At 34.6% G+C, this 16,724-nt stretch overlaps 1 protein-coding gene across 1 annotated transcript; it reads left to right on the forward strand.

Moving 5' to 3' along the window:
- The first annotated feature begins 8,756 nt into the window (after positions 1-8,756).
- On the forward strand, positions 8,757-13,191 carry LOC104109972 (uncharacterized). Its single transcript, XM_009619381.4, has 9 exons — positions 8,757-9,264; positions 9,765-9,838; positions 10,765-10,907; positions 10,994-11,040; positions 11,123-11,231; positions 11,327-11,388; positions 11,536-11,650; positions 12,311-12,474; positions 12,594-13,191. The coding sequence occupies exons 1-8, from the start codon at positions 9,109-9,111 to the stop codon at positions 12,460-12,462; spliced, it is 858 nt and encodes a 285-aa protein (XP_009617676.1). The 5' UTR covers positions 8,757-9,108; the 3' UTR covers positions 12,463-12,474; positions 12,594-13,191.
- Positions 13,192-16,724: the final 3,533 nt, after the last annotated feature.

Raw genomic sequence — 16,724 nt, forward strand, 5'->3', positions numbered from 1 at the left:
TGTACCAGTTGTTTGTTGTGTTGTTACTTCACAGGCATGCATAATAGAGTTCCAGTTTTCTTCCATTCTGACTCTGCAAAAGTGATTTTTCAGTACTTGCAAAATGGTAATAACTATGTTAGATTTGGATCTATATATAGAAGGTTTCTTAGCTTCAAATTTGCTACTACACCTAGACCTCCAGATCTCCCAAAGGATTATGAGAGGAAGAGTCTTAGCGATGTAAGTAGTAATAGAGCTGTTAGAGTTATGATTCCAACCGCTGAAAAGAAGGATCTTAAGGTTGTTATTGCTAGTGCCAATCCCAAAGGAACCTGCAAAGTATTGCTACGGCCTCTTGGCATGATCACCCTGATAAAAGAGGTGGTCAACTGTCTCAAGCTCTGGCCTCATGTTGGAAATATCACAGCAATGGCATTTTGGGACAAGAATGATTCCAAGTCTAGCCACCATATCTTCCGTGGCTAATCTGCCATGTATAACTCTTCATGTGATAAAAGACTCTTCATGTGATTCTCAACTTCCTCCCTGATGCCGTAGAGGGCTTTCCAACAATGAGATTGGCCATTGTTCCACTGAGTTATACTAGGATGATTAGAGTTGAAGTATTTTGCTTTCATGAATTCACTCCATAGGGAGTTGGTATTTCTAAGAGACCACCATTGTTTCGCCTTAAAAGCTTGGCAGGTATCTCATATCCTTCTGAAGTTGGTCCCTCCTTCCTGATATGGGAAGTATAATTTCTGCCAGAAAACTCAGTGATGCTTGCCACATGTGTCTTGCCCAGATCAAAAGAATCTAGCCATATACTTTTCAATAGCATCCAGGGTACCCATAGGTGGATTAACCACACCTAATAGATGGGTAGGCAAAGAAAGAAGAACATGTCATATCAAGATAGCTCTTTCTCCATGAGAGATGAGTTTAGTATGCCACCCCTGAGTTTGTTGATGATTTTATCGATGCTATCAGCGAAATAAGAGATCTTCTTTCTTCGAGTGATGAGAGGACATCCCAAATACTTAATGGGAAACTGTTGATGGTGCATGCATGTGTAGTTCTGAATCCTAGCAATATAGCTAGTTTTTGAGTTTGCTTCCAAAGCAAAACAACTCTTATTCTTGTTAATGAGTTGACCTGAGACTTTTCATAAGAGGTAAGGGTGTCTAGAACCATTTCCATGGATCTTTTACTACCACTACAAAAAAGGATAGTGTCGTCAGCAAAAGATAAGTGATTGATCTTAAGGCCATAGTTATTCATGTAGAAGCTCTTGTAACCATCCATATTGTGTAGTCTATTAAGCATTTGGGACAACAACTCAGCACTCAGGACAAACAGGGGTAGGGACAGTAGATCCCCTTGCCTCAAACCCCTTCCAGATCTAAAGAAACCATGCCTCCTACCGTTAACTATCATCGAGTACCAATTGTTGGAAATATACCTGTATATGATATCAATCCAGATCTCAGAGAAGCCTAGTTTCTCAAGGCAACACAGAGGTAAGGCCATGAAACTCTATCATAGGCTTTAGTCATGTCCAACTTTAGCACAACATTCCCTCATCTATTTGGCTTGTTGATGTCATTAATAATTTCTTGGGCGAAGAGGATGTTTTCAGTGATAGTTCTTCCTTTGATAAATTCACTTTGGTTTTTGGATATGATTCTAGGAAGTATTGTAGCCAATCTGGTGTTAAGCACCCTAGCAATAATCTTGCTGGACACGTTATACAGACTGATAGGTCTAAGGTCATTGAATTTCTGAAGATGTTCAACCTTAGGTATCATAACAATACATGTGTGAGTGAAGTACTTAGGAAGGGTAGCACCATAAAATAAAGATACCACACCCTTATGAAGTTCATGAGCAATAATATGCCAAGATTTCTGATAAAAATATCCACTAAGACCATCAGCGCCAGGTGCACTATCAGGGTAAATGAAAAATACACATTCTTTCATTCTTGCAGTTAGAAGAGCATTGTCTTCTTCATTTATGCACCTTTCAAGATAATTGAGAATATCAAAGTCTGAGCTTTGATTTTATATGGTGAATATCTTTTGACAATACTTCACTACAGCTTCAGCTATAGCATCATTACCCTCAATCCATTAATCCTGCTCATCCGTGATCTTCTTAATGGATAGCCGTCTTCTTTTGTCTTTTGATGATAGCATGAAAGTAGGCTGTGTTGGTATCACCTTCTTGAATCCATTTGGCTCTAGCTTTTTGTCTAAGGATAGAATCCTGGAGCTTTAAGTACCTTGTATAATCAGCTCTACACTTATATAATTCATTCCTATTATCAACATTGTTGACAGTCAGGAAGTTCTCTTCTAAGGTCCTCATCTGAATTTCAAGCTTTTTAGGTTCCTCAGAGATGTCCCCAAAGGTGTGTGTAGACCATATACTGAGGGCTTTAGAGGTGCTCTTGAGTTCTTGGTGGAGAATGTAAAGTGGATTCCTATGGATAAGGGGCTTGGCCAAATCAATCTCAATCCTTAATTTAGCAGTAGTAGGTCTTGACTTACTCAGAGTTGCCTTGTCCATGATTATTGGGGTTCCTATGGGACTAACAATTCTACACAGGGGATCCCCTCGTAGTAGTGCCATGGTAAGTTTGGTAAGTTAATCCACATTGGAGCTAAGGTGGAGTCAGTATCAGATTTGAATTTACGAGACCGTTTATCAATTTTCATGCTGTTATCTCCGTCCAAGTGTATCTAGCTCTTAGAGGAGATAGTATTAATGTCTTCTTCATTTCCAACATCAATGAAGACATATTTGAGGTCTTTTGCACCAATTTTCACTTTTCCTTTAAGAGAAATAACTCTGGCAAAATCAGTTCTAATTTTTTCAATTGCAGGCCTACCTCTGAGAAATTTTCAAATTATCGTCCACCGACAGGTTTCTGCTAGCATTGCATGCTCTTCTTCTGTGAAAAACACCACGGCTTTACCATTAATCATCTCATAAGTGCACGTTGGTAATCAGACTCTATTTTTGGTAGGATTAGTCCTCAAATTTCCCAGAACATCGAGATAAGATTTCTGTTGGCTCATACCAGAGCTTTCTTCCAAAGCCTCATTGGCTTTGTTGAATGAGGGTTTTCAGTTCTGGCTACATTTCCGCTGGTATATGGGTCTGGGGGATCTGGGGGTCGAGGAGTGGGGGCCCAAATATATCAATGGAGATGCTCATCAATATTCAATTTGGTTGGATCTATTGGTCTGAAGATAAGATGGCGGAGATTTTGGGAGAGGAAAATTAGAGAGAAGGTCTACCTTCTCTCTCTAGAATATAAGTTGCTTTTTAATATATTGAAAGTTTATATACGCCTTGATTAAATTAAAATCAGAGTTTAACTTATATACTCGTAACAATAACAATAATAATTATACCTCAATTTCAATTAAGTTGGGAAGTTAATTTACATATATGGGCTATGTAAATTACTAGATCACCTGAAAAGTAATTGCACGCAACTACTCATAAAAAGTGAATAGTAACATGAAATAACTTAAAATGTAATTGCACTAATTACTAATAACAAATTGAATTAGTCGTAAAAAATAGCAAGTATCTTTTTGTGTTGCTTATCACACAAGTAGTACCCTGGGGCGAGACCAAGCTTTCAAAATATGTAACGGCAGATATACATTCGGTATATGTACGACCAAGAATTCGTAGGACACTATCATCCTTAGTATTGTACATAACAACTTGATCTCTGGCTACAATAATAACATATTCTCCATCTTCAGTCTCGAAAAGGGGCTCAGCAAATCCGACATAAGGATTTACTTCAAAATCCTTTATTACATATACAGATGTCCCTTTTTCCATACTCTTTCATGACCAATATCTCAAGTTATGCATAGACATTCCTTTAAAACTCCTAAACCAACCATAAATTTAAACGTATGGAATTTCTTAGAGACAATATCGAAATAAATTAATTCGTTATGAGGTGGTATCCTACCCCAAGCCCAATCAGTACGACATTTCAATTGAGGTATAATATAAAAATTATTGTCTAGGTAGCAACTATCGAAATTGCGTTTCTTGACTCCTACCATAAAGTGAAATCGTCCGTGCAAAGTAATGGCACCTCGGAACCAAGGGGATATAATACGAGAATTCTACCTTTCTCCACTCTTTGTCTTTAAAACTTGAAATTATAACATATTTATTGTCAACATAAACTGAGTATATAAAAAGTAGTGCCTTATAGTCATTGTTAGAGGAGTCGAAACAAAGTCCCCCAAGCATATATAGTCATTGGTGCAAAATCCTGTGGTAGGGTTCCACAAGAATATATGCTCTTCCACGTTTATTAGTAGGATCGGATACCATGGCAAGAACCCAACAAATTACAGCCCAATGTAAAGCGTGGAATAGAATTACCATCCCTGTAGACTGGTATTTTACTGAATGGATACATGAGATCCTTAAAGATGATTTTTTGGCTAGGGAATAGGAAGGCGGGTATATCATGATATTTTCTGTAACAAAGTGCAATCGCTCCTCGTCGTCGTTGATTCGACAACTCGAATTTAAGATCTGAAATCCAAGAAAGCCATGGCTTAGAAATAGTGTTTTAAAAGGTGTTTTCGAAGTGAGAAACATCAAAACTGCTCCGAGGCGATGGTGTGGGGCGAAAGTCTCAAGAGGCGAACGCCCAGCAATTCGGGGCGTATGCCCGGGGGTTTGAGGCGTGTTTTAGTGGTGAGATGTAAGCCCGAGAGACTTTTTCAAATTAAAACAAAATTTGTTGAATAAGTCCTTCATATAATACCCAAATTCTCAAAAGTCAGCTTGTAATTACTCAAAAGTTTTAAAAAGGAACTAAAATGTATTAAATTTAAAAGTCAAGACCTTTTTTATTGATTGAAGCCCTAATTTATGGTCTTTCCCAATTCTTTATATTGTCCGTTAGTCTGCTAATATCTCCCAAAAGCAATGTATATTCAATTTTTTTTGCATATACAAAGAGAACTCCATTCTCCTTCATATCAGCAAGTTCAACGTTCAAATTGCAGGTTAGTAATCCTTTTTGTTTCTCCATGTAGAAAGCTTTATTCTTTTCGACTCAAGTTACTTGTGGTTGTTGTTTCTCCATGTAGAAAGCTTTATTCTTTTCGACTCAAGTTACTTGTGGTTGTAAGTAGTGTATAATAGATTATTTTGACTATTTTTTTGTGGGGATAGAGCACACACACACACACATATATATATATATATATATATATATATATATATATATATATATATATATATATATATATATATATATTTCACATATTTATAATTTTTTTTAATTTTTATGCAATTTTAAATACCCATGGGGCTTACGCCCTGTGCCTCGAGGCTTACGCCTCGTTGATGCATATGTAAAATGTCTCGCCTTGCGCCCACGCCTTTTAAAACACTGCTTAGAAACACACTTGAATGGCAAGAGAGATTTCGCCGGTAAGTTTGAGAGAATACTTATAGTGGTATCTTCTCAAGTACATATTGATAGTGAGAATTTCATTATATTGTCAATGAATATATACAAGGTAAATGACTTAAAATCCTACATAATATTGTAATATATTATAGTATTTTTTTTAAGGAAATCGAGGAGGTAGGTTTACCTAGCTATAATTTGGTTAAATAATACATTATAGTGTAAGTACTACTCCTGTTTCAAAAACTGATTTTAAACTCAATAAAAGCCTCACAGATGAATATATCTATTTTATCAAGATAGGAAAAGGATTAAAACTAAATCTACCTTGATTTAATATTAGAATTTTGTTATAATTATGTAGGATGGTGTATATCGTGCAACACTGCTTCACATCTTTATTTACTAGAAGTTCGATTATCCTCCTCAGCAATTCTCCAAGAAATAGATTATGATTAGTGTATCTAGTTTTAGTTTGGGATGGCCTTGTGAAAATAGGAAGAAATACATAAATAGCCATTCTTTAGGCTGCTATTTAGGGATTAATCGGTACTTATTTTGTCCTGAAAATTTAAATTAAAAATCTTAATTTCAAGACTTTAAAAAATAAATTGAAAAGACATATTGGCTAATTTCAAAATAGAAACCCTCTAAAATGGCTACCTGGTGTCATTTTTATATGAAAATAAGGGACGACTGGCAGGCCTAGCCACCAATGAAGGCCCATGTCAACTGTTATTTGGGCCTCACTGGATGTCAACATAATTTCCTCGAAGGAAACATCATAATTTCGTTAGGTAGAATTATGGAAAAAATATTTTTCTTAGAAAAATATATTAAACCGTAATTACGATTTACGAAAAGTTTAAAGGTCACAGCCTCAGAGGTTTTTAATAGTACAGTCAAATCTCTCTATAACAGCCTCGTTTGTTCCAGATATTTTTGGTTGTTTGTAGCGAATTACTGTTATAGAAAACATATATTATAACAGAATATGAAATTTGGTTTCGAAAAAACTTGATTTTTATAGTGAAGTGTTGTTATATAAGTATGCCGTGATGTAGAGGTTTTACTGTATATATCAAGAAAATCACTTAGAACTATGGCTTATAGCAAATCTTTAAGAAACTAACTTGATAGGAGTTCATTGAAATTCGAACTAGTAACACTAAAGTTCAAATCATCACTTTTTGATTAGCAAACTGTCCAGACCAACTTAATGCAAGTCTACTCAGTATGCATTTGTCAGCATTTTATTTTATGTTCATTTGACTTCGATGAAAGATACTAAAATATACATAAGTTTTGCCAAATTTGGAATCTATTAGTAAGCAAGCTACAACAGCAAGATTGTAAGAAACTGCTCATTCAATATTGTCATCCTTACAACAGCAAGATTGTAAGAAATGTGCTCATTAAATAAAGGTTTAAGTTCTTCGAAGAAAGACAAGGGATGAAGACTAAAAATTTCTAAATCAAACTGCTTTTTCAAATTGACGAAAATTAAATGTGTCTGAAGGTGTCAGGAGCGGACCCACATAGGTTCAAGAGGATTCAACTGAACTCGCTTCGTAATATTTTTTACTATTTTTGAATGGAAGACAAGAGTGTGTTGTTCTAGTGGTAAGCACCCTCCACTTCCAACCAAGAAGTTGTGAGTTCGAGTCACCCCAAGAGCAAGGTGGGGAGTTCTTAGACGGAAGGAGCCGAGAGTTTTATCGGAAACAACCTCTCTACCCCCAAGATAGGGGTAAGGTCTGCGTATACACTGCCCTCCCCAGACTGGTTTGTTGTTGTTGTATTTTTGAATGGAATTTTTTTTTTTCAACGAAACCAATTACTATAAAAGTAAAGAAATTGGATCCCTCTAACCAAACCTGCGCGATGGCCAAATGGTTCAAACTAGGTGAGCCGATAAAACGGTCGCATGTTCAAACCAATGATTCAGCATTATTATGATTTTTTCACTTTTTCAAAATGCTGACAGTTTCTCTATTTTTACATGCGCAAACTAAAAATTCACATGTGTTCTTGTTATGCACTTCTTCTTCGTCTTCTTTTATGTTTATTTTAGTTTACTCTCTTTTTACAGTTTTGGAATTTCTATATGAAATTATTAATTTAGCTTAGATTTTTTTTTTGTTAACAGTTAGTGCAAGTTAAAAATTAAAATTAATAAATAAATAGAGTTAAGTATTTTAACTTATGTTTGTTACAATAAAATTTGTATCAAAACTTAAGTTCAATAAATTATTAAAAATTAAAGGTAGATAGATATGTTGCTAAGATTTAGGTGCTTTATATATATATATATATATATATATATATATATATATATATATATATATATATATATATATATATATATATATCAAAATGAAATAAAGAGATGCGGACAAATTTTTTGTAAGTTTTTGTTATCGATTATTTTTTAAAATTTCAGTATATGTCTGAACCCGCTTGTATAAAAATCTGAGTCCGCTACTGGAAGGTGTTATGTGATATTCATGCCTAGTCGTATTTGTCTAAAGATTTTTTATTATATATGTTAACAAACTAGTCAATTATCATTTTGGATTGAAAACTAATGAAGTACAACTTCAAACATAGAAGTTGACACCAGAAGTATGTTCAACTTAGAGCCGAAACTATACTTTTTATGGCATAAAGACCAAAGTATGTCCCTAAGTGAGTAAGACAGTAAGTGACAATCCAACGTTCAAGAGTGTATAATTTAAAGCACAAATCATGAGTTTATCCCAATCATTATGAGATAATCACCCTCCTTCAAGAAAATAAAACAATCACAATCATGTTAGTTTTTCTGTTCTGCCAAAAAAAATTCAACATCGACTTTTAATTTTGAGACTTCACTCCAAATAGTTCCTAAATCATAATAAAGAAATTTTAATCGAAGAATGAGGATAAATCAAGAAGAAACCTTTCAAAACTTGATAGATTTTGAGCTTGTTGTTTATGAACAAAATTCTATTTGCTTGTGAAATATGGACAAATTTATTAACAGTTTGTTTGGATGGTTGTTACCTATTGTATTATATCGTATTATTACTTTAAATACGATGTTTGTTTTGATTGTTACTTAAATTTTATTGTGTCATATTACCCTACCTTTTTATATAATAATTTTACCATGTATCATAATTTTTTTTTTATAATATTGCAAGTTTATTCTTCATATTGCTGGTACATAATATCATGAAACAACGACAAACGATACAATCTATTCAAACATTATATTCATCAAACGATACAATACAATATAATACGATACATTATTAAATGATATGTAACAACCATCCAAACAAGCTGTAAATGACTTGGTGGGCATTTGGGCTATTTGGCCGAATTTGAAAGAAAAAAAAAAGTTGAAGCTGAAGAAAAGTTACTTTATCTAGGTGAAATCATAAAAAAAAAAGTTAAGGTTCAAAAGAATTTACAGAAAGGGATTTTTTTTGTCGAAATTGAAATAACAAAAGAACAATATTTGGAGCTAAAGTTTTCCAAATACAAGCGACTTTTTCTGGACTTTTGAACTCATAAATTTGGAAAAGGAAAAAGAAATTAGGTTGAGCCAAAGAAGAAGAATAAGAAAGGAAAAGGCCAGTCCTCTTTCTGTGAAGAATCAAATCAAAATGCATGCACCAGTTTGGGGTCCTCAGCTAGGAAATTTGTTCAATCATTCATGCCTAATAGCAAACAGGTTGCGGGCATTTTCTTCATCAGCTTACTCTAACCAGTCTCGCGGTGGCCTTCCTCGCTTCTACTCTGAGAAGCTCCCTCCTTCCAAGGCATTGTCCATTTTCTTCACACTCTACTTCCTCACTTGTATATAGCTGAACTTGTTGAGTTTTCCTTTTCTCAAATATCGGGTTCTTGATTGTATTGGAAAAAGAACAGGGTAGAGTGTTTATACAACCAATTCAATATGTTAAAAAGATTCGGACTTTATTGCATTTCTTTCGACTGTTAACAATTGATAAACTGAATTTTTTTTTTTATTACACTATTTAAAGGTTTCATAATGTTATAACTAATAACTATCTATAATCTGCAAGCTTTCTCCATTATCTTACTTAAGGAAGCTCACATAGGTAATTTCACATAAGTGGAATCAATTGAGTCCAAATAGAGGAAATGGATAATGAGGAGTATTGTATCCGACCCCAACTAGTTTGGATTGAGCAGTTGTTGTGTTATTTTCTTGTTCTGTTTTTACTCTTAGAGCTATATTCTTACTTTATTCAGATTAACTGATTTTAGCGCCTCAACTTATTGTTTTTTGATGCAGGATGGTGTTGTTCGTGTTAAAGGTGATGAATTCTGGCACATGACCAGGGTTTTAAGGTTGACAGTTCATGATAGGTACTGCCTTGTACCGTATCTTAAATGGTTACCAGTGATGCGCAACTATGTGCCAAAGAATGTCTTTAATGATTACACTCAATAATATGTGTAAAACAACTGTTCCTTTTGCACCAGTAGTTTCTTTCTCCTATGTGCATGGTTTAAGTCCGCCATGAATGGAAACTATGATGGCTTGTTTAAAACTGTTATCTGCATTGCCGTGTTTATTTTGAATAAGGAATGTGAACGGTTCCTTTACAACTACTAGCGTCCTTCCCTCCCCTAATTCTTGATCGAGATGTCCCCTTTTGGTGTTTGTAATATAGATTTCATATCTGACAATTCTATGAAGGATATGATTTTTCAACAAATAATTTTTGATTCCTTCTTAACATAAGTCAGAAAGGTTATCCTTGAAAAAACAAATATGTACCTGGGGTAATATTTGTGTGTGTGTACATATACATACACTATACAGATATAAAAGGATTTGAGTAGTACCATGTAATCCTATCAAACTGCACTCCGTTGAAAATTTGACATGTCTACAATCTCTATCTTTTAGTGTAGAATGAAAAATGTAAATCATTTTGACACTCTTTTGGAGTTTACAGACTCCATGTATCATTGATAGGAGCTTAAGTCCTCTATCTTGTACAGACTCAAACACTTTCTTGATGAAGTTTTTTGTTAATTATTTACTTAATTGTCAATTGAAATTGCTGTTAAGTATCAGAAAATTGGGAACCAATTTCTTAAAATATGTAAATCAGAAACACTGGAATCTTAGAACTTATAGGACTTCTTTTATGAGGATGTCTATGTATAGTATCCTTAGCTGAGGTTTAACATCGGTAAAAAGATAGCCACCAGTATTGGAGTTTTTAGTCCTTGAACAACGGTACTGAGTTAATTTCACCTATTCATGATGTTCAATTTGCAAGGGTAGAACTATTTGACGGAAAAGGAGGATTAGTTGAAGGTTGTATACAGAGTGTTGATCAGACAGGATTGGACATTGTGGCTCTCGAGAATCCAAAGTCAGTATCTCCTCATAGCACGCAGTGGCGTATCTATGCTGCATTTGGTGAGATTTTATGAGCATTGTTGGTAGTGTTATGTATTGTTCATTTTTCTATCTTGCGTAATGTGTGCTAAATTCCTGCAATGTAGGTACTCTGAAGGGAGGCCGAGCCGATTGGCTTGTGGAGAAATGTACGGTATGTCTGCTCATGTGGGTATTGTATCTCTCCTGAAGCTTTCAGTAACGTGTTTGTTCACTCTCCCGTCCGATGGTCTCAGGAGTTAGGAGCCTGCAGTGTGACCCCCTTATTGACGGAACGGTCTCCTTCCATATCAGAAAATCGCGTGGACAGATTACAACGTGTCAGTTTTGCTGCAGCTAAACAATGTAAGCTTTTCAAGTACGATGTAAAATGTATTTGTGTACTAATTTTTCTATATGGGTTCTTATACTATGTTTTACACATTAACTTTTTGTTTTAGGCCAACGGCTGCATGAAATGGTTCTAAATCCTCCTGCAAAAATTGGTGCACTTTTACCTCTTGTAAGTTGATTATTCCAATTGCTTCCCACAAAGTAAATTTTTTTACGCTTCGTGTAAAGCACATAGGAGGCATTCTAGAACTATTTCTCATCTTTGTCTCTGCAACACTTCATTGTTCTTGGTTTTGTGGTGCCACCGATGCTCTAGGTCAAAAATTCAAAGCTTGCATTTATTGCTGTGGCAGAAGCTAAACCAGTATTTAGTGCTTTAAGTTCCATTAAGAAAGAATCAGCTGGACTGATGATAATTGGACCAGAAGGAGGTTAGTATCTTTCTGCAGCTTTTCCTTCTCTTCCTATCTATTCCCAAGTTTTGTGCCTTTACACTGATGTATTATAGTTGGTCATATGTCAAGATTTTATCATCTGAAGAGTTCAATTATCCAGGATCTGTAGTGACAAGTGTTAGGAGTTCTACATAGTTAAATTAATTCATACATACCAAAACATTCTTAAAGAGTAAAAGTAGTCATCTTCCAGTAATTCACAGACTAAAGTAGGCTCTGTTTTAATGTGAAGCTCTAGTTTTTGGACAATTTATGTGTCAAAGCTCATTTGGCCTTAAACTTCTAAAAGTGGCTATTTTAGACTTTTAGTGCATTGCTGTTTTTATTTTGGAACAAGCAGAAGACTCTTTGTTTCTTTGTAAATCTTAAAAGAGGGAACGGAAAAAAATTAGTAAAAAGAGAAGATGAAGAAAGACAATAACTGAAAAGAAAAAAAAGAAGAAAATGGGCACTATCCTGGTGAACTACACGTATGAAAAAAAAGGATGCAGAGCCAAAATAAAATAAAAGATTTGAGGATACTAGACAATCATGCGTACAACATTCAGATATACAGTTAATTTTATAATTATTCATTCAGATATTCAGATATGCTGCGCATGTGATTATTGTGAAATGTTTGATGCTCCATTACAGACTTAACAGAAAAGGAGTTAAACATGATCCTGGAGGCTGGGGCAACTGCTGTTGGGCTTGGACCGCATCGTCTACGAGTTGAAACTGCTACAGTAGCTCTGTTGTCAGCTTTAATGTTGTGGGGTGACAACCAGGAAACATCAAAGGTCTAGCAACGCTAGCAGGCAAGTGATGTTTTTGCTGCTTTGGAACCTTTGTAGTGATCCTTTCAAATTCAGTTAGATGGCCTTGTTTGGAAGGGCAGCATGCTAACTATACTGATTTTTTCTCATCTCTGCTACAGGAAAAGACTAAAATGTGTTACAGGATTTCTGTTTTGGTTACTGAGATTAAGTTTCCTGGCCCCCACTTTTGATAAACCATTGATCACTAGCTCAAGAGGCTGAATTGTAATAACAGAGGTCCATGCTCTCGCCGATTTATACACTTATTTAGATGACAAATAAATAATTAGTTATGTTTTAGGTTGTGCTCATATGCTGAGGGCTCCCAAGAAAGCTGCAATTTAGCATTATCAAAGAATTCATAAGCGAAGGCGAAAGAAGAAAGGACAATGATCAATTATTTGCTTATTTGTGTCTGGCCTCACCCTCGCCCCATTTTGGGAAGCCCAGTGTGTTATCCTTGATACAACGTTTCTGAGCTTGTCCAGCTTTACTTGTCTTTGTAATCCCAAGTAAAATCTGGTGGTATTGAATCCCGCAAATGATTTTGTTAACTTTTGGCCAATTGTTAAAGTTTCGAATTTCTACCTCAGTGGTAAGTGATGGCGTTGAAGTCCTTTTTTAAGTTTGCGTTTGTGCTTACTTTTCTGCAAGTTATGTATAAACTTGTCTTCAATACGGACAAAGTATAATTTACCTGCTCTTTTAGCCTTGGAATCCAATTATTATCCTTTTCCTTTTTGGTTTTATACATATTTTTGTATCTGATGTCAATGTATATTTGCTACAACTCCGACTCTTTTTCTGTTTGAACAGGAGAAGTCAGAAGCTTGATATTAGACTTAGTATGTGCACTTTGCAGTGATAATTTTGTAAGATGTCTGTATTTCTATCTATGTTTTATATTGGGTTTTTTGGTTTTGGGTCGCTCTATGTGGGCTGACCCAACCCATGTAAAAGAGATAAGGGAGTTAGTTATCTATAAAGAGTTAATGCACAATAAAAGGGGAGAAAAAATATGAAAAAATGGGAAGTTGGCTTTTCAGAAGAAAACCGTATCTTTTCTTCTTTAAAAGAAAAAGTATAAAGAAAAAGTTTGCATACGCTTTCAAAATACAACTTCAAGAGACAGAAAAACTTCCTCTTGAATTCTCCCATAAACACATACAAAATCTAGGATATTTAGTTCGTGAATAAAAGTTTGTTTCCAAAAGATTACGACTTAGGGCTATTATTTTGGTGGTGAGTTCAACAATTCTTCCGTTGTGTTGTTGATAGGTACGCTAATGTTGTTCTTAGCTTGTGATTTATTCTAATAATGGTATTAGAACCTACGTTGTTTACTCCTAATTGTTGCAAATGGCCAGTTCCCTTTTTTGGTCCAAACTTCTCGTAATCAGTAAATTCTTTTGTGATAAGTTATTTTGGCTTCTTTGATCTCTAGTGAACAATTGATTTCTTTTGAAAAATAACGCATAAACAGGGCACATTGTAACTTTTGTCCACGAACAGATTCTTTGAAGCCAATCAAATATGTGATATGTATCTTCTATAATTGGCTTGACAGAAAATATAGAAGAGAATTTCCAAATTCATTCAAGTGAAATTGATAATTAGAAATAGTATTAAAGCCTTTTATTTTGGAATTTTGAAGTCTTATTCTTATCGACATGTGACTATGTTACTCTTTCTGTGGCTCAAGACTGAAGTGGAGTCTTTGTTATGCATACTGGAAGCAATAACTAGTTGTGGGTAAATTTTAGAGAAATTTTCAGAAACCACTATTATTTAGTGGCTATTAACTTCCTATAGCTATCATATACATAATTACTTCCTATAGCTACTATTCAGTTGTTACGGTAGTGTATCGGTGTATTCGCGCTGCTTTATTCATGAATACAGCAGAAAAAAGCGCCTAAAATCAGGGCAGCCCAGTTGTACGCGCATGCATTCACATGTATTCGCTCTGATGTATTCATGAATATGAATACAACAGTAAAAAAGCATCTAAAATCAGGGCAGTCCAGCTGTATGCACATGTATTCACATGTATTCGCGTCATGTATTCATGAATACAGTAACAACAATCACCTTAAGATTATGTATGTCCAGCTATCTAAGAGAGAGGAAAAACATAAATAACGTATTTCATGCATCAATGGTAGTATATACCATAAATGCTTATTTTGCTATAAAATATAAAAGGTAGCTATAGAAAATAATATTTTAAAATAATTTTGATTCATAATAAATAGGGTGTATACATTTACTATAAGAGGTAAAATTCCCTAAATTTTATGGCCCTTTAATGTATTTCCTTATATGATAAAAGAAACAAAACAAAGGTATTGTGATCTTTGTTGGCCTGTATTATATGTATTATGTATTCTGGATACAATATAAAAGCAAAACAAGGAATTTGGTGTTAAGTTCTTTAAAATTAATATTTTAATTACAAAGCCATTAACTGTTAATAGATCTAATTGTCTTGACAAATTGTTGTCATGAAGGAATAATGCACCTTTTAGCGTATATGTGCAAGAGTTAGTATTCGATTGGTACATGGATGTCCTAGCAAACATGTAAAATGTTATTATTATATGTTTTAATTTAAAGAAATTTAAATTATATTGTTTATCTCTCCAATTACATATATTATTTATTATTTTATTTGGTAATAGATTGAGACTTGAAATAAAATACACAATAAGAAATAATTTTAATATTAATTAAAATATTTCGATATAGATGATGAATGGAAACGTAGTGACCTTTCCATTCTATACTAAATGTAGAATTAATATTATAATTAATTTTCTTGAGTGTGTAATCACATGCATAAATTGATTACAGTATATATTCATGAGTTAAACTTATAATATTGTCTCTAATAACAGACATGGCATCGAAAAGTATTATTGTTGACTTGAACAAGGGTGACAAACCGAATGATGAAAACTACGACATCTGGAGTCGTACGACGTAGTATGTACTCGAAGAGTAAGATACTCTTGAAAGTATTAACCATGTTATGAGTCACCCAGAGGAGGGTAACACTGCCCAACACAGGAGGGATCTGGAAACTTACAATATTTGAAAAATGAAAGATTCCACTGCACGTGAAATTATTGTAAGTTCAGTTGATGATGATCTCATCCACGAATGTGAGCAATATCCTACTGCTCAAGCCATGTGAGCACATTTAAGAGAGGCATGTGGGGGTAAAACTGTAATTCGCCTTCGACAGCTGACAATCAATTTTGACACGTTTCACTATCACAGTGTCAAGAAACATCTAAGGGTGATTTCAAATATGATTGCTCAACTCAAAAGTGTTGGCCATGTTCTCTCTGATGTGCAGTAGGTTCATGCAGTGATTCGGTCTCTTCCCAATAATTGGGAACATTTGAAGGTTAACTTGACCAACAATGACAGCATCAAAACTTTTGCTAAAGTTGCACGTCATGTAGAGCTTGAAGATGAGCGGCTTGGTGCTTCCAAAGTTGTACCTGGTGCCTTTGTGGCAGAATCAAGTGGTAAAAAGAGATCAAGCTTCAAGCGCAAGAGAAACTGAAAAATGACGGAAAGGGTAAGGAAACCGGAGATGGATCCTCCAAGAAAATAAACAAGCCAAATTTCAAGAAAGGAGAACGGTTCTACAAGAAGAAAGACAACAGTAAGATGAAGTGCTACAATTGCCAAGTTCTAGGGAATTTTGCTCGTGAGTCTACTGAGCCGAAAAAGGTAGCATTTCAAAACACATATCTTAGTGTTATATATGTTTCTAGCACTATTTTACTAACTGAAGCTTATCCTCTGTGAATTGTAGACTCAGGGGCCACCGACCATGTGATCCATGATAGAAAAGTGTTTACAGAGTTTCATCGAGTTCCACATGGATCAAAGCATTTATATGTGAGAAATAATGCAAAGCTTGGAGTCAAAGGGATAGGCACTTGCAGAATGGACATGCGTGGTGCCTACTCTTTGATGTAGCATGACGTCCTATATGTTCCAGAGATTCGACAAAACTTATTTTCCGTGTCTGTTCTTCTAGATTTAGATTTCAATTTGAACTTTAGTCGCAATGGTCTTAGAATTACTCTAGACAATGTTCTTTATCATTTTAGACATCGTTATAATTCTTTTATTGTGTTAGATTGTAATCCTTCTACGTATAACTATTATGCTGACCGTTGTGTTATGGCATGTTATTCTAGTAATAATGGTATTGATGTTATTACATGGCA

This window comes from Nicotiana tomentosiformis, chromosome 1, assembly GCF_000390325.3.
Source record: "Nicotiana tomentosiformis chromosome 1, ASM39032v3, whole genome shotgun sequence".
Classification (NCBI taxonomy): Eukaryota; Viridiplantae; Streptophyta; class Magnoliopsida; order Solanales; family Solanaceae; genus Nicotiana; species Nicotiana tomentosiformis.

Excerpts from the sequence above, each read along its gene's own strand:
- LOC104109972 (XM_009619381.4), top strand. The coding sequence starts at position 9,109 with ATGCATGCACCAGTTTGGGGTCCTCAGCTAGGAAATTTGTTCAATCAT. Across the intron at positions 9,265-9,764 it reads AGAAGCTCCCTCCTTCCAAG|GATGGTGTTGTTCGTGTTAA; the intron begins GCATTGTCCATT and ends TTTTTGATGCAG. Across the intron at positions 9,839-10,764 it reads AGGTTGACAGTTCATGATAG|GGTAGAACTATTTGACGGAA; the intron begins GTACTGCCTTGT and ends TCAATTTGCAAG.